Source organism: Pipistrellus kuhlii, unplaced genomic scaffold (genome assembly GCF_014108245.1).
Source record: "Pipistrellus kuhlii isolate mPipKuh1 unplaced genomic scaffold, mPipKuh1.p scaffold_m20_p_15, whole genome shotgun sequence".
Lineage (NCBI taxonomy): Eukaryota > Metazoa > Chordata > Mammalia > Chiroptera > Vespertilionidae > Pipistrellus > Pipistrellus kuhlii.
In genome coordinates this window covers 6,038,649-6,058,904 of record NW_023425460.1, presented here as the reverse complement: position 1 = coordinate 6,058,904, position 20,256 = coordinate 6,038,649, and the positions used below count along the sequence as shown (strand labels likewise).

Below are 20,256 nucleotides of genomic sequence, written 5' to 3'. Positions count from 1 at the left end.
CATCTTCATAAGGGAGGCACTGGGAAATATTAATTCTTCTACTTCCAAGCTAAAACTAACCTCAGAGATTATCTGGCCCTTAGCCCTCACTTTACAAATGGGGAAACTAGCCCAGTGAAGAAATGGGAGGGGGGCATGATCACATGATTACATGACTTGGGGCAGTGCTGGGTCTAACTCTAGATAGCCTCCACCTCTTCTTATCAACTGGAAGTGCAAGGCCCTCCGGAGGCCCAGGAGCCCTGAGTCTTTGCTGAACTCTGCATGCCTGGGCTAGGCCTCTTCCCTCCCTCCGCCCCTCCCCGCATACTCAGGGTTCTCCCCAGCAGTGTCTCCAGGGCCACTCCTGCCCTCGCAGCCTTGCAGCCAAGGAGAGAGGCAGCTCCAAGGTCATAACTTAACCTGCATAATTAGAACATTCATTCCAGTGGGGGGAAACATTTAAAAGATAAAGGGCCTCTTTAAAGCAGATTCTTCCCCAAACATTTCCCCCCATAATTAGAGTTTTAAGAAGTTATGGCGATGGCGGAGCTGGCTACTTAAGAAAGATTAGGAGTCTCCTTTGGCAGGAGGGGATTTCCCAGGGGACAGCACACTGCCATTGTTCTTAGGGCCCCCAGAAAGGAACCTCGCACCGATGGCTACAGGCCGGCCTGATGCATGGCCAGTTTGCTTCCCTTATTATGGCCAATTAATTTCTCCCCAGAGAACTAAAAACACTGCATATGCCACTAAATGCTGTTTCCCCCTCCAAGCCCCAGACACAGGAGGTGGAGGAGACAGAAACAAGCGGATGCATTGGAAATGCACAGGGAGACCACTGCCTCTTGAGTCACCATAGCTGGTTCCCAAATCCCAGCCTGTGTGCCTCCCCCACAAAATGCCTTAGCAAAGGGTTCCCTGTCATTGTCACAGTTTGAGGCAGTTATCGGGACAGGCAGGAGGAGGGGCCATGGGGAGAGCAGGAAAGAGAGCCACACGCCACCACCTGCCTTAATTTAAGAGCAAATCCTCTTGTTGCAAATAACCTTCGTGATAAGTAAAGGGCTATGGCCACATACGGGGATGTGGCTTTATTTTCTTCCTTGTTCATGTCATTTATTAATTTATTTAGCACATAAGTTCCCGTTGGGGGGTGATCACCTCCCAACTGTGAGCCTGGTCAGATAGGAGTCTCGGTGGAGATAACACTTGTGTAATGGTAGGCGGTTCAAGTTTATAAATTTTAGTCTGTCACTGGCCGGACCGCCTTTCTTCCCAGAGGGGCACTAGCAGGGCAGCTGGGTTTAATTTTCAGCTGCTGGAGGGTCCCTATGCTGTCCTGGGGCAGTCCACAGACACAGTGGCTTCCCTTGAAGCACGTCACTCCAGGTGACAGCTCCTCACAGGTTGGCACTCTGATCACCCCCAGTAGCCAAGGTATCGGGAGATGAGCGGGCTCCACCTGCAAAGCCCAGGTTTATGGACTGAGGTCATCCTTAGGCCCCTTGACCCCGGCACTCTCGCAGACAGGGCTGCCAGGAACTCCACAGCCACAGCGAGTTCTGTGAAGACGTCTGGGGAGAAAACCTGTCAGAGTGGGTGGAGGAGACCCCAGTGGTAGGGAGTGATGTCAGCTTTTGTTAGAGCCGCAGACAGCATTAGAATATCCTTGGCATAATATGGCACTGGTATCTCTGTCGGCATCTCTGTTTTCTGTCACCACACACAATCCAGGGCCCCTCTCCCGCCCTGACAGTGTCTGTTCAGATCAGGGTATTGCCCGCACAGAGACCAGCCCTGCTCCCTGCCACACAGCCCCTTTGTTTGAAGTCTGCCCTTTTGTCACTAATGCACTCGGTGTCTATTTAAATCTGACAGTGACTGTGGTATCTGTTTTCCCGTCAGGAGATCATTGACAATATTAATACCTCATGTCCTTGCCTCGTTCTCCAAGCTCTGACACCTCCCTGCGTCTCCTGCATTCATCAGGCAGCCTCTCTCTCCAGGGTGCCTATAAACCATCTTGCTTCCAGGCCCAAAGCAGCACCTCAAAAAGGACTTTTATCAATGCCACCAGAGAGGAGGACTGGGAAACATGGCTCAGAACATGTCACCTTCCTCCATGTCAGGGCCCACGTTCAAGGTGTAACAGCCTATTTCCAGGGTGGCATCTGAGGCCCAGGTTTCACCTAGGCCAAAGCCAGAGTTGAGGTTTACTGTGGGGAGAGGGCAGAGAAAAGAAATCCAATCCGAATGTGCTGGAAAATTTGCAGGAGGGAATGAATACGCCCACTGGAGTATGGTATGTGTGTCCTGTGTCTGCCTCGCATTCTTTTACTCAAGAGCAAGACTGGGCTCTTTATGATATCTGACAGCCCTGTCCATTTTGTGCGTGCGTGTGTGTGTGTGTGTGTGTGTGTATAAAAATGCATGCTGTCCTGGTGCTATAGAGAGACATTAACATCTTTCCGCCTCATTCTTCATGGGTGCATTTGAATCAATTATGTTTAAGGAAGCCCCTTGTGGATTTCCAGAAACACCTGCGACACTCCCTCCCAGGCCTGTAGGGGATGCTGTTCCTGGAACAGATTCTAACCAGCCAAGCCCTCAGACAGGTTCTGGGCATTGGGGTCAGTGTCAGTCCAACCGAGGCGCTATACAATAAGAACAGCTCAATGGCAATAGCTAAAAGAATCACATAGAGATTTTAAGGATTCCGGAAAGTTTTATCCAAGCTCCGTGTTTCCAGTGTTTCCAGTCCCAAACCCAAAAACAGAAATTGGGGATGGGGAGCGAAGGAGAAAGGATGGCCAGGGGCGGGGCTGGGGGGTGAGGGGGTGGAACACAGCAAACTTGCTCTTGGGAATACAGTAAAAAATAGAAGGAATGAGAGCATCACCAAGACCAGTTTGGAGGCCATGGGAGAGTATCATCCTCTCACCAACTCTCAGATTCTGTGACCCCAATTCCCAACTTTGTCCCAAGTCATTCAAACCCAGGAGCATCTGCCTGCTTGTCCTTAAAAGTTTCTGAGTCATTGTTAATCTGTAGTTAAGAAGATTTAAAGTTCTGCAATGGAGAAATGTCTCTTATACAATCACAAAATATTTACTACTTAGAACTTCTGATGTGAAGGACCTGGATAATTTCAAATGCTAATTTATCCTAAGTAAAGAATAGCTGGCGATTGTTGGTTTCCTACTATCACACTGATGGGAAGAAATCAGACATATAGGTAGCTATTTTTATAGGCTGATTTGTGGCTCATGAATTAATGTTTTATGGACATTTCTTTGTTCGTTTTTTTCTTTCTGGTTATGCACACATCAGAGACTCAAGTGTTATTAGTAACAAGACAGCTGTGAAGCTGATTTTTAAGTTTTTTCCAAAATTAGAAGAAAAAACAAGGTGGCAAAAATAAAATTGTAGTATAAATGTTTCCTTGGAAAAACTTTTTTCCCCTCAAATATCCTACAAAGCTTTTATAATAATTATGGTAGGTGATTTCTTATGGATATTTAAAATAAATATTGAGTTGCTTAAAAGGTTTAACCTTATTCTAAGAGTATTTTTTATAGTTAAACCCTCCCATAACTTCCTTGAGTGAAAGGAAAACTGTATATGGAGCTATACAATTATTTAAAATAAAACTGAAAATAAAAATCAACCATGGCTGGTTTGGCTCAGTTGAAGGGCCCCAGGTTTGATTGTGGTCAAAAGCACATGCCCAGGTCTCAAGCTCAATGCCCAGTGTGTGTGCGTGTGCGTGTGCGTGTGCGTGTGTGTGTGTGTGTGTGTGTGTGTGGTGGGGAAAGGGGGGAGAGGGTATTGATCAATGATTCTCGTCATTGATGTTTCTCTCTCCCTCTCTGAAATAAGTAATATATATTGAACAGTCTTCTCTGAATATTATATATATAAAATCAAATGCATCCCTACCTGAGACTATAGTTCAACCTGTGAGAAGGATCCTTTAGCATCCAGGCTCTTGTGACTTTCCATGTGGCCTGTTGTCAGCACCAGCCCTCTTCCTTGATCAGCCCTTAAGTGCTTGGTGCCTCCTGGGAACTGGAAGGTCCTTTTAGGAAGTTAGCAATATTGACTCATGACAGAGGACTGAAAATAGTCACATTCAGGGAAGACTGTTCCACATCTTTTGCTTGGGCCAGGCCCATCTTTAAATTCTTAATGTCCCATTTTTAGAAACTGCTAAGAAAACCTGGAGAGGAGATCCAAGATGGCTGCCCCCAGGTGAACACCTAGCCGCAGCTGCACACAACAATTTCAATAAAATACAACTAAAATATAAAACAGACATTGCCTAGAACTACAGGAAGGTTGACTGACTGGAAATTCTACAGCGAGAAGCAAGGAGAAAACCAAAAGGAGGCACGGAGGAACTGTAAAAGCCCAAGGTACGGAGACACGCGGCGCGCGCGGAGAGGAAGGAGCTGGAGAGGAGGGAGGCCGAGTGCCTGGCTGGCGTTCCCTATCGGGAAGGAGATAAAACTCCGACTGAGCTGGACCCCCGACTGCTCTGAACCCCAGTTCTAAGCCAGACCCCGGGGACTCAGGCTCAGCCATAGGGAGCCGGGCTGTAAGGCGGAACCCCAGGGAGAGGCGAAAGGAGGTCCCGGAGGTGCGCACACTGCACACAGAGAAGGGACAGTCGGCTGTGCCGCGGGATTGCCCTGACGGGAAGGAGACTGGGGCTCCAGACTGCTCTGAACACCACCTCCAACTCCACTTCAAACGGAACTGAACCCCAATACCGGGCTCATTGTGGGAGAGCATAGACTGTTTGGCAGCAGGCGAAAATCGAGGGCACCTTTCTCTCAGAGGCGCCAGCAGCGAACACTGAAGGACCCGCATAGGGCTGACGGAAGCCAAAGCTGCAGGCTCCACCCTGAAACCCCATCCCATCTGTAACTGCGAAATGCGACAACAAAATAGATCACAAACGAAAGAAATGGAGGACAAAAAGCATCTGGATATAGAGTTCAAATCTACGCTTATAAGGTTTTTCAAGAATTTCCTAGAAAAGATGGATAAGGCCTATGAGGATATGAAAAGAGATCAACTAGAATTAATAAGGAGTCAACAAGAAATGATAAGGGACCAACAAGAAATAAAGAATACATTGTCTGAAATAAAAAAATATTTTACAGAGTCCTAAAAACAGAAGGGAAGATCGCAAGAATCAAGTCAAAGATTTGGAACATAAAGAGCCAGAAGACACTCCTCCACAGAAGCTAGAAGTCAAGAGAATCCAGAAACTTGAAGATAATGTAAGAAACCTCTGGGACAACTTCAAGCAAACCAACATCAGAATTATGGGGGTCCCAGAAGATGACAGAGAGCAAGATATTGAAAACATACTGAAAGAAATAGTGACAGAAAACTTCCCCGACCTGGTGAAAGAATTAGACTTACAAGTCCAGGAAGCACACAGAACTCCAAACAAAAGGAATCCAAAGAGGACCACACCGAGACACATCATTATTAAAATTCCAAGAGCAAAAGACAAAGAGAGAATATTAAAAGAAGCAAGAGCAAAGAAGGTAGTAACCTATAAAGGAGTACCTATACGATTGTCAGCTGACTTCTCAACAGAAACCATGCAGGCCAGAAGGGAATGGCAAGAAATATTCAAGGTGATGAATAGCAAGAACCTACAGCCAAAAATAATCTACCCAGCAAAGCTATCACTCAGAATCGAAGGTCAGATAAAGAGCTTCACTAATAAAAAAAAGCTAAAGGAGTTCATCAACACCAAACCAGAATTATATGAATTGCTGAAGGGGGTTCTTTCAGAAGAGAAAGTAAACAAAGATAAAAATTATGAACAACAAATACGTAACTATCAACAAGTGAATCTAAAAACCAAGGAAATTAAAAAAATCTGATGAACAATATTAACTGTTGAATATAATAGAATCAGAGGTATGGAAGGGGAGTGAACTGATGATTCTTGGGTAAAAGGGGAGAGGGGGGCGTGGGAAGAGACTGAACATAAACTGTGCACCTATGGATGAGGACAATGGGGAGTGGGGAAAGGGCAGAGGGTGGGGTGGGAACCTGGTGGAGGAGAGCAATGGTGGGGGGGGGGGGGGGAAGGAACATTTGTAATAATATGAACAATAAAAACTTATTAAAAAAAAAAAAAAAAAAAAGAAAGAAAACCTGGAGAGAGGAGAGGGTTATGCTTTCTTTTGAGGAGTAATTGGGCAACTTAGAAAAGTCTCTAAAATGTGGAAGAGACATCATGGGGGAAGTCACGATATTCTGGGAGCCTGTACTCTGCTGACATTTTATGATATTTGAATGTCAACGGTGAGGACAAGAAGGGAGGGTCCTTCCCTGAGGGACTTACTCCTTGTGCTGCCACCCGTGGGACCTGGGCCTGTGTTGGGTCCTGCTTTGCAGCACCATCCGGTTCCTGCTGGAACGGCGGTTTGTAACAATGTTCTTTTCTGTTTCCAGGTGTCCTGGGGAAGTGTCGCTATGTTTACTATGGGAAGAACTCGGAGGGCAACAGGTTTATCCGAGATGACCAGCTCTGAAGGCAAGTTCTGTGTGTCTTAGCCCATGTCATGAGGATTTAAGCAAAAAGGGAAAGCAGACATAAAGAAAAAGCTGAACAAAAAAGACCATGCCCAGGTGGCATCTCTGTGGGAAGGCTACGACTTCGGCTTTTGGTACCTTCTGCTGACTTCGCCAGGCCTGTCACCATCATCTTTCTGCCTTACACTGAGTGGTCACACAGAGATTGACATGATTGCCCTTAAGCAGGTCTCATCCACCAGGGTGACAGACAGCAGCGGCGAAGCACCGGGGCTGACAGGATGAACACCATGATAGATTGCCTGGCCCTCCGCTGCTCACGGGGGAGCAGAGGTCACACCTGGGGCCTCTGTGAGCATGCGCAGTGGCTGTGACCAAGTGAGAGAGACTGTCTTCAGCTTGCCTACTGAGTAGAGATCCCTCTGATGTCATTGTCCTGTGGGCTTCTTTTTAGTGAAATAGTCGCAATTTTGAGGAAGCCCACTCTTGTTTTTTCCTCGCATATCTCATATTCTCTGTGGCCCACCCCATTCTTTAGTATCTTTCTCACGGGCAATGGGTTTTGGTTTGCAATTTTTCAGAGAGCAGAAGGTGTAAGTTTTCAGCCGGGCCATTCATGCATGGCCTGTTTCATGTTGTCACACTTTCTGAATTGGAGTAACTAGCTTTCCCTAAGTCCCTGACAATACAAGCATGGACTTAACCTTGTTTTGTTCATTTCTAAATCCATGTTTTGCCTTGCATACTTGGCAGTGTCAGGCATCTTTTCCAGCACCAGGCTCTGGGTATACCAGGGACTTTTAATATTTTTAATTCATTCACTCATTCATTCATCCATTCACTCATTCATTCACTCACTCATTCATTTCTAACCACATGCACCTTCTACTATATGGCCATAGTTGTGTTTGGAGCTAGCTTGCTCCTTTGGGTGCTACTTTAAGGTAGTAATATGATAAAAGAAAGTGGTGTATCAGAAGGTAAGAGAGACAGGAAGACTATAGAAAATGTCTGTCAGACAAAACAGTTGTAATGCACAACACAAACCCTTTCAATTTGGTGTCATTCTCAGGACCTCTCAGAAATTAAATCCATAGCTGGTGAGATAGCCTTGGTGTGTGTTGGACCATACTTCAGCACCAATGTTTCCAGGAAAATAAGCATGATGATCAGGCTGGGTGGGGGGCTTTAGTGTCATTTATTTTTGTTTCTTCTATTTAGACCAGGTGATCACTGTATCTCCTAGTTCTAGTATAGTTTGAGGACAGCAAAACCTGAAAGAGAATCCTTCTAGTTACAGGTACCAAATAACTAAAGAGTTGCTATTGTAAAACCGTTTGGGGAGTCAGGATCCCTGAAACACCCAAGAAGAACCGATTTTCTCAGTTCTAGCCCATGTACAGGGACTCAGGCACTGAGTCAGCACAGTCCTTGAATGACTTGCGTGGGGCCTGGCCGGAGTCCCTTTTGTAGATTATGTAACCTTTGGTCATCAGTTATTTAACTTAAAATCCCCAAGACGGTTAAGGGAGGACATTGCGTGTTTGCCTTTATTTCTCAAATCCATGAATAACCAGAGTCAAGTACCTTTTTTTTTCTTCTTCTTTTTGATCTATAAAACAGCATCGGGATAATGCTTTAAATTAGCTGCATCGGGTCCCACCCTAGTTCTTTGTTTTGTCCTTGGCATATTATGGGCAGCCTGAGTTCTGCACAAGGGCAGCTAGACTAGTCCCATGTCATATCCAATCTAGCAGCACATATATCCTTGTCTTTATAAAAGGTTTTAACCCTGCCTCAAACAATAAAAAAGCACTTGTGAACTGACCACAGAATTTTTCCATCTTTATTTTTCTTACTTGTTTACTTTTCTTAATGTCAGAACCATTTGTATCATATGCAGGAATGTCTCCCTCAATGAGAGCTTTGGAGGCGAAAAAAATATTTTTGGAGTGAGTTACTGACCACATTGTTTCCCTCTCTTTGGTTGTTTATGTTCTTCCAAAATGGTGTAATAACTTTAATTAAGATTAGCTTTAATTATAATTTACAAGAAGGCCATCACTACAGTATATTCCTCTTAATGATAGGATTATAGTGCATTTTGTTTCTCTTAAAAAAGGAATAATGGCAATGATTTCACTTTGGGTCATTGGCGATTCCACTGTTAAGCAAGATTTGCTGTGCTGGAGTAACTGGTCTGCACTGGTAGAGAAGGAAGCCATGTTGTGTGCTTATCTTAAATCCATAGACATTTCTCAAGCCTTGTTTTAGAGAGTAGAGGATTATGTGCCCTGGCCGCTTGGCTCAGTGGATAGAGAGGCAGCCTGTGGACTGAAGAAGAAGAGTAGAGGATTAGAAGGTAATAAGCTCAATCAAAACTCATACATCTTTCATATGCTTTTTTTTCTACCCTTGATCTTTCTGCTTTTTGCCCTGTTCCACCGAGCGTTTTCCTTGGGGATCGTGGTATCCCCGAGTCCTCTCTCCCAGAATGCTGATCTACTTGAGAGCACCCTGCATCCCAGAGTCTTCTGTTGCCTCAGCAAAGTCAGGGCGGACTGTCTTCTTCCTAAGTAACATAATTTTATAGAACAATTTGTTCCTTGAGGAATAATGTTTTAGATTGCGGGGAATCCTATTAAAAGTACAACTATTACAATCATTTGCTTTTACTTTTACCAGCCTTGCTCATAAACCCTCCATCTGTTTGTGGCTTTAAATAGAGGCACATTATAGGAGATTATCACTCGATCAGGCTGCATGTCTGAGTGTGGTGCACTTTCACATACTCGTGTAGCAAGGAGTAAAGTAAAGCAAGACACAGACTCTGATGAAGGGATTTTTTGCTTGGGTTTTCTATTTTTATGTGCATGCGTGTGTGTGTGTGTGTGCGTGCGTGCGTGCTTGTGTGTGTGTGTTGGATGGGGAGGGTTTCCGTCAGAGATGTACCTTGCAGAGTTACAAGGAAAAAATGTCTTTTTTGCTTCTTCTAAGAAGTAACTTGACCATCTTTCTGTTTTTTTGTCAGTATGCAGATTAACAGGGTTCTTTGCATCAAAACAGTAGCAGTGCTCAGTAATCACGACTTAGGAGAGCAGCCACAGTCACACCTGTACCACTGCCCACTGCCCGGGGTGGACAGCGCAGGGCCCATAGAGGGTGTTCCATTTTGTCTGCCCATCACAGTTGACCATATGTGACATTCACTAGCTGCTTCTCCCAGTTCTGTTTTCCAAAGAAAGCCTCACTCAAGAAGGCTGTTCCCATGGCTTGATTCTGCTCTAATTTGCCCAAATACCCTGTTGTCAAGTGACTATGACCTGGAATAGGAAATGAGACCAGAGCACAGAACATGTTGGTTACATGTTTGTGTGACAAACCAACCATCAGCCCTGGGTGGAGCACTGCATGTTACTCTCAGTGCAGCAGCGCACACTGAGGGGACTTGGAAGAACATTAAAAGACAAGCCCTCTATCCTAAAACCCCCATCTTCCTACAAGTTTATTTGAAATTTTCCAATATTAGTGTTTTTCCTTTGGGTAACTATAATCCTAACTGTTAATTTGTCACTTTGTAGCTGGGGTAAATAATAAGTTATGCTACTCATACATATTAGCACATTAGCATTGCTAATTTTTCTAAAGTAAATTGGCATGTGGCATGGAGGACATGTAATCTAGGACAAAGGAGTTTTGCTAAGAAAGAAAAAAGAAAATTCTAAGTATGGAGTGTAGTGGAGGTAAGCTGCTAAAGTAGGGGTGATGCAAATGGGAATACATTGAATTATGCCAAAGGAGATCACTCCCGCGTGGAACACAGAGGGAGCTGAGGGAGCAATGAGAAGGAAGGCAAGGGACAGTTTTCTGTCTGCCATGTGTTCATCAAACCTCCATCTCTGGAAAATCTTAAAGCCTAGGTTTCTATCACTTTCTATCACGTTCTATCACTGAGGAACAGCGGAGTAAAGTTTTTTTTTTTTTTTAATATATTTTATTATTTTTTTACAGAGAGAAGGGAGAGGGATAGATAGAAACATCGATGAGAGAGAAACATCAATCAGCTGCCTCCTGCACACCTCCTACTGGGGATGTGCCCCAAACCAAGGTATATGCCCTTCACCAGAATCGAACCTGGGACCCTTCAGTCCGAAGGCCAAAGCTCTATCCACTGAGCCAAACTGGTTAGGGCGAGTAAATTTGTTTATGAAGTTTGAAAATCAACTAGAGTAATGTGTGGCCCAAGACATTGGTTATGTTGAATTTTAAAATATATATATTTTATTGATTTTTTTAGAGAGGAAAAGAGAGGGATAGAGAGTAAGAAACATCAATGAGAGAGAATCATCGATCAGCAACCGCAACCAAGGTACATGCCCTTGACCTGAATTGAACCTGGGACCTTTCAGTCTGCAGGCCGATGCTCTATCCACTGAGCCAAATTACTTTTGGCTATGTTGAATTTTAATAAGAAACATATCAATATGTTGAAATAGAAATACTTAACTTTTCAAATATTGTTAATGTAAGTTAGTAGCACTTGCTCTTCTGAAATGATTCAAGCTGAAAACTACACATCTTTGGATGCCCTATTATCTAGATGTGATAACTTGATTTTAACGAGTTAGTAAATATCTTTTTTTTTTTTTTTTAAGATATCTTTTGAGAGCCTATGATATATATGCCTTTTAAATTTATTTGTCTTTTGGGGAGGATTTTTGCAATGTTGATGTGATCAACTTTCTTAATTTTTGTGATATATGTATGGAAGAGTTACAGGGGCTGTGATATCTGAGAAATTCTTCAATATCTTAAAATCATAAAATTATTTTTCTACAATTTCTTTTAAAAGTTGTAAAAATTTACCTTGGATATTTAGGTGTTTAGTCCTTCTGCAGTGGACTGTGTGTTGGTGTGATGCAGGCTCATAATTAAACTTTTTTACTACACGGTTGGCTTATTGTTCGGCTTCTCTTTTTTTTCTCCTTTTTAATACTATCCACTTCAGCCATTGCTAAATTTCTGTATATATTTGGAATTGTTTCTGAACTGTCTGTTTTATTCAACCTGTGTAATTGCCCTGCTTGTATCAGTGTTACCCTATTCTAATTGCTATGGTTATGAGAATTTTGCCTCCCTCTTTCCCTCCTTGCCTCCTACTCACCCTTCCTTATTCCTTCCTTCCTTCTTTTCATCAACTTCATTGAAGAACAATTTAGATAAACTAGAACAATAAATGCCCTCATTACACATTAGAGTTCAATATTGTGCCAAATACATACACCTGTATAATCACAATGCCAATCCTGATATAAAACATTCCCATCACCCCTGAGAGTTCCCTTACACTCCTTCTCAGTCACAACCCCCAGCCCTGCTCAACAACTGGCTTATTCCTGTCGCTACAGATTAGTTTTGCTTTTTCCAGAACTTCATATAAATAGCGTCATATAGCATATACTTACTTTTTGTCTGGGTTCATTTGTTAAGTATTATATTTCTGGGGTTTATCCACATTGTTGCTTATTATTACTGAGAAGTACTCTAGTGTATGAAGATACCACAATTCTTTTTTCCCTTTTCTTTTGTGGATATTTGCTTTTTTTTTTTTTTTCAAATTTGGGGTTTTTTTTTCATATCCTTTTATTATGATAAAAATATACATAATATAAGATTTTAACTATTTTTAAGTATAGAATTCAGTCATTAAATGCATTCATAATGTTGTGCAACACTCACCACTATCTATTTCCAGAATTTTTTCATCATCCTGAGCAGAAATTTCACATGTATTAAATCAAACTCCCCATTTCTCCTTTCCCCTAGCCCTGGTAACTTTATTACACTATCTGTGTCTTGATACAAGTCTTTATCAGATATGTGTATTACAAATATTTCTCAATCATCACCTTGCACTTTTTATTTCTTAACAGATTTTCTCAAAAACAGAAGTTCTTCTCTCTTTTTAAAAATGTTTTCACTTTGAAATAATTTCAGACTTACAAAGAAGTTGTCAAAAAATAGCACAGAGTTTCTATGTACCTTCCATCTAGCTCCCCCAAATGTTAACATCTTATATAACTAACTACAATACCATTATCAAAACCAGAAAACTAACATTAGACAATACTTCTAATCTACAGTACTAACATTTTATTGTTTGTCCCACTAATGTCCTTTTGCTAATCCATGACCAGGGTTTATTAGAAGTTAATTAATTTTTTTAATGTTTTCTGAAAACCAGATTTGTTTTTACTGATTTTTCCCTCATGTGTGTATGTGTTTAATTTTATTAATTTTTGTTCTTTATTTTTCCATTCACTTATTTTGAGTTACCTTTCTTTTCTTACTTTGCTAATATGGAAAATTAGATAATTGATTTTAAAGCTGTCTTCACTGATATAATTATATAAAGCAATACTTTCTTTTCTAAATAATGTTTTAGCTTCACCTTACACTTTTTGATATGTGATTTTTATATAATTATTTTTAAAATATTGAATAATGTCTTTTGTGATGTTTTCTTTGATTTGTGGATATTTAGAACTACTTTAATTTCAAAATATGTTTGGTATTGATTTCTTATTATTTGTACGTATATATGAGAATATATGCTCTGTGACTTTGATCCTTCTAAACGTTTCAGCTTAGCTCATAGTCTAGCATGGAAGATGTTTGATGTGTACTTGTAAAAATGTGTCTACTGCTATCATTGGTACATTGTCCTATAAATGTCAACTAATAGAAGTTGCTTTACACTTTTGTTTGACTTTTATGCCTTTGTGGATTCTATATATACATTAAAATTAATTACAAAGAGATGAATAGTAAAATTTCCAACTATAATTGTGAATTTTATATTTCCTTTGAGCCTGTGAGTTTTGCTTTATGTATTGTAAAGTTCTGTTAGTAGATGCTATGCACACATTAAGAATGATTATATACTCTAGATGCATTTGTCATTTTCAGCATTTAAGTGTCCTGCCTTATTTCAGATAATATTCCTCATCCTGAAAACTACTTTGTTATTAATACAGCTATCTCAGTGTTTGTATGCTTTATCTTTTCTCCTCCTCTTACTTTTAACCCATGTCATTGTATTTAAATTTGTTCTATTTGTAGCATATAGGTGCTTCTTGCTTTTAAAAATATTGAGCAATCTTTGCCTTCTAATAGAGTGTTTAGATAATATACATGTAATAAAATTATCTGTATATTTGTTTTTTTATTCTACCATCTGGCTGTTTGCTTTCTATAAATACTATTATTTTTCTATGTTTATATTGTCTTTTTTTTTCCTTCTTAATGATTTATTTAGTAGCTTTAGTATTCCAATTTATCTTTTTATTCTAGGGTTTACAATAATAATGTTCAACTTATACAGTATGTCTGTAATATTTACTTCCAATGAAAGTCTTACCTTCATACAGTATGTGTCCATTCCTGCCATCATCCTTTGTATTATTACAGTGTCATATATCTTATTTTTACATATTTATAAAATGTATTATACATTTTTTAAATAGCCAATTATCTTTTTTTTTAAATATATTTTCATTGATTTCAGAGAGGAAGGGAGAGGGAGAGAAAGGAAAATCAATGATGAGAGAGAATCACTGGTGGGCTGCCTCCTGCACACCTCCCGCTGGGGATCAAGCCCACAACCCGGGCATGTGCCCCTGACTAGAATCTAACCTAAGACCCTTCAGTCTGCAGGCCGATGTTCTATCCACTGAGCCAAACCAGCTAGGGCATAGCCAATTATCTTTTAAAGAAATTCCTTAAGAATAAGGAAAAGTCTTCATACACATATTTTTTATAATTCCTATATTTACCATTTTCAGTGTTCTCTATTTTTTGGTATAAATCTGAGTGTGTGTTTTTAAAAACATTATTCTTTAGCATAAGAAACTTCTTTTAACATTTCTTGTAGCATGGCATTGCTTGCCTTAAACTCTCTCAGCTTTTGCTTTTTTAGAAATGGCCTTATTTAACCTTCATTTGTGAGGAATATTTTCACTGGATATAGAGTTGTGGGTTGACACTTTTTTCCTTTTAGTGTGTTAAATATGTCATTTCACTGTGCTCTGTCTTGCATCATTTTTGATCTGTGGTCATTCTAATCTCATCCCTCTGTATATGATCAGGCTTTGTTTTCTGGCAGCTTTTAAGATTTTTCTCTTTATTACTGGCTTTTAGAAACTTGATTATGATGTGCTGTGGGGTGGTTTCTTTTTGTTTATTCTGTTTGGAGTTTGTTGAGCATCTCAAATCTGTGGGATTGATAATGTACATCAAAATTGGAAAATTTTAGCTATATTTTTTAGTTTTTGAAATTCATTTTTCCAGATTGCCTTTTTTAAACTTCTCTTTTCAAATTGGTTTATTACCTAGATAGTTCATGGGGTTTAATTTTTCTGTTTGTTATACTAGCTAAACATTATGGTTTTTTATTTAGATTTCTCCTCCTCCTCCTTGTCCTCTTTCCCCTCTTCCTTTTCCTCCTTTGTATTGATATTTTATTTTTTGCCATGATAGCACTTGATACTCTATTCCAGTGTTTCCCAACGTGTGGCACGTGTACCCCCAGGGGTGCGGGAAGAGTTTGGTGGGGGTACGCGTTGCACCGGAGTTTGGTGGGCATATGCACTACACCGTGCTTAGCTGAGCCTAATTCTACGTTCTCATGAGTATGAGGGGTACTCAGCATTACAAAAATTATAGAAGGGGTACACATATGTCAAAAGTTTGGGAAACACTGCTAGAATAATTATTTGGGGCAAATTTAAATTTTGCTTTTGCTAAGACCCTGTGGGTATCACTAATTCCAGAGCAGAAATTATCTTATCTGTTAGAAATCTCTTTCCTAAAAGTGAAGTGTGATTTCTAACACCATATCTCCTACTGCCTAGACTTGGTTTCCAATTTTGTGTGAATACATCTGATATCACATATTGTTCAGAGTACTTAATTGGATTTTATCTCAGATTCTCCCAGACTCAGAACCTTACTCAGGTCAAGGTCACCTCATTGTGCCTAAGGGCCCTGATCCTAAAACTTCCTCCCCTAGGCCTTTATTTTACAACCAAATATGATGCCCCTATAGGCTACCTTCCTTTTATTTTCATACTTAGCTATGGCTTTGAATTTTTTTTTTTCTTTCTATTTTTGAAAGCTGCAAGCTTTCCTTTCCTACTTCCAAACTCAAGTGTGTGTGGTCTATTACTGCATAATGTTTGCAGTGGTTAGAATTTCTTTCATGAGCTATATTAACTGAAATTCTTACATGTCTTCATTATTAAATATGAATAGAAAACCAAAGATCATAAAATATTTGAAGAATGAAATATGACAAGAGATTGATTCTAACATAAACAAAGTATTCAAAGGAAATATAGATATTAAATAATAAAGAAAAAACAGACCAAAACTTTTATTTATTTACTCAGAGACATGTAAGCTAATACTGCATTCACAGCATAACACAGTCCTATGAGAAAGGAAGATTCAAAGAACAAGAATGAGATTGTGATGATTACAATAATCTGCCAAAGCAAAACAAACTGCAGTCGAAAAATTGGGTTGAATGATTTAAAGTAAAACATTTCCAAGCTGCCTTTCTCTGTAAAGTAGAATGGAAATAAGTAGAGACAAAAATATGACAAAAGATAAGTGATAAGATAAGATAGGTCTGGTACAAATAGTTCTCCTTGCATTCACTTATGCAAGAGGCCTAACAGTCAAGAATAGAAGTTATAGAAGGAAAAGATATAGGAAGTGAATGAAAACTATCAAAGAAATAGTGGAACATGATTTTGAAGAGCTAAAGGATATGATAACTGATAAATGGAAAAATCATTGTAAAATTTCAGAACACTAAGGATAAAAAACTAAACACTTGCAAAGACTAAATAAATAAATAAATCAGGTAAGTATGATACCTTTGTAGGATTGACCTTCTATCATTATAGTGAATGCTAGGTTATAGTAGAAAAATACTTTCCAAGTTCTGATGAAAATTATTTTTAACTTAGAATTCTATACTCTGCCAAAGTATGAAAGAAATGTAATACCAAAGTAAAGATATTTTAAGACATGAAAGAGTTAGAAATATGTTCTTCACAAGGACCCATTCTTTTTTTCTTTTTTTTTTCTTTTCTAGGTCAGCAATGGAAAACAGATTTTGCTTAGACATATTCAACTAAGCTAAAGAAAATTGCATTCCTCTGCCTCCCTTGCAGCTATGGATAGCTAATGATCAAGTTCTGTCCAATGACTTATAGTAGCCTAGAGACCCAGTTCACAAAATTCGTACACATGGGGGCGGGGAGTTATCCTCAGCCTGGCCTGTACCCTCTCACAATCCGGGATGTCCGACTGCCAGTTAGAAGATAATAGTGTTGGGCATAAGATTTGTCTGTAACAGGCAGTCGGACATCCCTCTCGCAATCCAGGACCACTGGCTCCTAACCACTCGCCTGCCTGCCTACCTGATTGCCCCTAACTACTCACCTGCCTGCCTGATTGCTCCTAACTGCCTCTGCCTCGGCCCCCACTGCAGTGGCTTCATCTGAAAGGACATCTGGAAGGTCATTCGGCTGTCCGGTCAAATTAGCATATTACGCTTTTATTATTATAGATGTGTTGTGAAGGGGCTTCAAGGAGATATTCATAAAAAAGAGAGATCGTTTTCTGCTTATTATTTCTTCTGATTTGTAGACATGGTAGCTGGAGTTCTAATTTTGACTTTCTTGGATTCTTTGAGAATGAAAGCAGTTTCTGATAACAAATCAGCCCACCATTCCACCTTTGTACTGCCCAATTTCTCCTTGTAATGGAAAAATAAAATTATATCTTTCTTATGTTTTATTTATTATTAATTATTCTGTTAGATGCAGCTACAGTTCATCCAAACTGACACAGAAAGCTACTTGAGGATATATGCCAATAGATGACAAATTGGATTTTATTTTTGTATTCAGTTGCCCATGTGATTATATTCTAGGCAATGATCTGTAATGGAAGTGTGTGAAGGGGGCTACAAAGAAACCATGGATTTAACTCAAAAGAATTATAAAAGGAAAAACCAGGAGGATATCAGTGCCTAAAAAAATATTAAAAAATACTTCAAGAATTAAATAAAGGCAACTAGAAACTCCAGGGAAAATATAAAGTGTTAAAAATGGCATTAGTTTGTTCTATAATGAAATCCACACAATGGACATTTGGTGGCAATAGCAGGGAAAAGATCCTGTAGATTTGTCCCAGATCTGAGGCCTCTAAAAAATCTGTCTATGGAACTCCACCCCTCAAAACAATAATCAAAGGCCTTAAAATGGAAAGTTTTTTTTCTAGAAATGATCACTTGTTATTTCTGCTACAAATTTTTATTCAAACTAAGAAAATATAAATGTTGGTATTTTTTCATGAATTTTGGCTTACTCTTATTCTGTTTGGAAAAGTTTTTATTATACAGAGATCATCATTTATATTCCAGTGCTTCTGATAATTTCTTCAGTAATGCCAATTACAGCATTTTTCAAATACCTCAGAAATAGTTAATACTAGTAACCTTCCATTTTAACTGTTCATTTTTCCTACTAGACTTTAACTCATTGATTGCATAAACAGCAATTCCAGGTCCTATATTTCCATAACTTAGCCCAGCATCAGGCACACTGTAAGTGCTCATGTTTATTGAATGAATTAATGTGAAGAAACTTCATCTGATTATTATGAGAACATGTTATTTTTTGGCTGCTTTCTCAAGAAGGAAAAAGAGAAAACAGTGAGAAATGAGACAGAAGAGGAAAGGAGAACACTGAACACATTTACTACAAGTCCCTTTTCCAAAGCACTTCAGCAGCAGCTAGCATACCCTGGGAGCATGTCCAATAATATTTCGAAGCCTCTCTTCACAGATCACCTTGCAATCCCAGGTCACAAGGTGGGAGCTGCCAGCAGTCCTGGTATCAAACCGCTGTACCAGCTTCCAGCCCTCCTTTAAGTGAGGTGCCTTGCGCTGGACTAGCCTAGGGTAACTGTACCAACTTACAGCTGCCCTGCCCCTGTCTCCCTGTCAAACACACTCAGACTTCAAGTGAGTAGTTTCACAAGCCTGCAAGGAATGGATATTTATAAAGACAAGTTATGTTGTGGTCATATTCACATAGCATCACAATCAGCTCAGCATCCAGGCAAACCAGAGCCCTGTCTCCTGTGAACAATTGTCTTTATTGACCGCAGGGCACTGAGAGGAGAGGCACATGGGGAAAATGAGGGGCAGGTGGGTCTGACCAGCCTAACCAGATGGAAGCACGCAGCCTTTCTTCTTGCTCGGGACCTTTGTTGGAGGCATTTGACTTACGATGGAAAGAGCATGCAATTTAGAATTAATGGACCTTGTCCTTGGTCCAGGCTCTGCTACTTACTGGCTTTGTGTCCTTGAGCAAGTACCTTTCTATCTCTGGGCCTTGTTTCCTCATTTGGAAAATGTCAACCTCATCATGTTATTCGGAGGATTATAAAGAAATAATGGATGGGAGCATCCTTAGCAAAATGTAAACTATAATTCTCTTTTTCAAACAGGAAGATGCCTCAAGGCTGTGCAGCATATTGTGTTCAACTCTTAAGTAAAGAATGTTAAAGAGAAATATTACCAAATTAGGAGAATTGCTTGTGTTAAGAAATAATATGAGGGGGGAAAAAACTCCGCTAATGCTTAATATTCTTCTTTGTTTAGTAATCCACTAGTCAAATACTACTGAAAATCTCCTCACCATAATAAAAAATTCTTAGTGTCTACTATTCACTCATTCAGTAAATATTTATGTTCAAGCAAAAGACAGTGAGTTAAGCCCCATGAGTGAACTAGTAAGGACAGAGAAGAGAATTCACATTTATAATTAAGATTTATAACAATTAAGGCTATGCTAGATAAGTATCATATGAGTAATTACAAGAATTATAGTGCATCAGACCTGTATACGTACATAATACCTAATCACATTCAAATCTCACCTAATGTGTGTCATACTCTTTACTAGACTCTAAGAACTCACTATGTAGGAGGCATTCTATTCCAATTGGACCTAATTGTCAGGCCATCTAACTTTTCTTTACATTCAACATTCAGTCCTCTAGGAGCCACATTATCTTCCTCTTCCATGTGAGCACCACTTGGTTATGCAAAGATGGCCATCATTCTTCCTTGCAGGCCTCCTTTCACCAGGATATAAACCCCACTCTCCATTCCATGGTCCCTTTCCTCACCACCTTGCATTGTCTCTGTGGGCCTACTCCAGTTTGTCCTGTGTCCGGCTCAGTGTCACATTCAACTTGGCCTTAGAATTCTCAAGTGATTCCACCAGGGCAGACAGGATGGGACTCTAATTGCTGTGCTTGAAATTCTGATTGGCATTCACATTTATGATCATAGAAGTTACTGACAAACCCTAATTTTCTTTACATTTAGTGTATCTTCCTTTAGGTGTAGCTATACCCTCTCATTACATATTTGTGAAGTTTCTTTTTAGAACTAAGTTTAAAACTTCACAATTGTGTTTACTAAATTTTATTTTTATACATTATCATAAGATCCTATCACTTACACAAGTTATTTCCACTATAGTATAGTACATACTAGGAATATAGGAAGAATTATTACAAGGTCAATGCATAGTTTATAGTCATATATTGCCTCTGTGAGTT

General features: G+C 39.8%; 1 protein-coding gene across 1 annotated transcript in view; it reads left to right on the top strand.

Moving 5' to 3' along the window:
• LRMDA (leucine rich melanocyte differentiation associated) overlaps window positions 1-17,085 on the top strand; it is a 991,648-nt gene extending 974,563 nt beyond the window's left edge. Inside the window, exons 7-8 of the mRNA XM_036438152.2 lie at window positions 6,466-6,547; window positions 16,709-17,085. Of these exons, the coding sequence (XP_036294045.1) occupies window positions 6,466-6,545 (80 nt within the window). The 3' untranslated portion in view covers window positions 6,546-6,547; window positions 16,709-17,085. The remainder of the gene's footprint in view (window positions 1-6,465; window positions 6,548-16,708) is intronic.
• The last annotated feature ends 3,171 nt before the right edge of the window (window positions 17,086-20,256 follow it).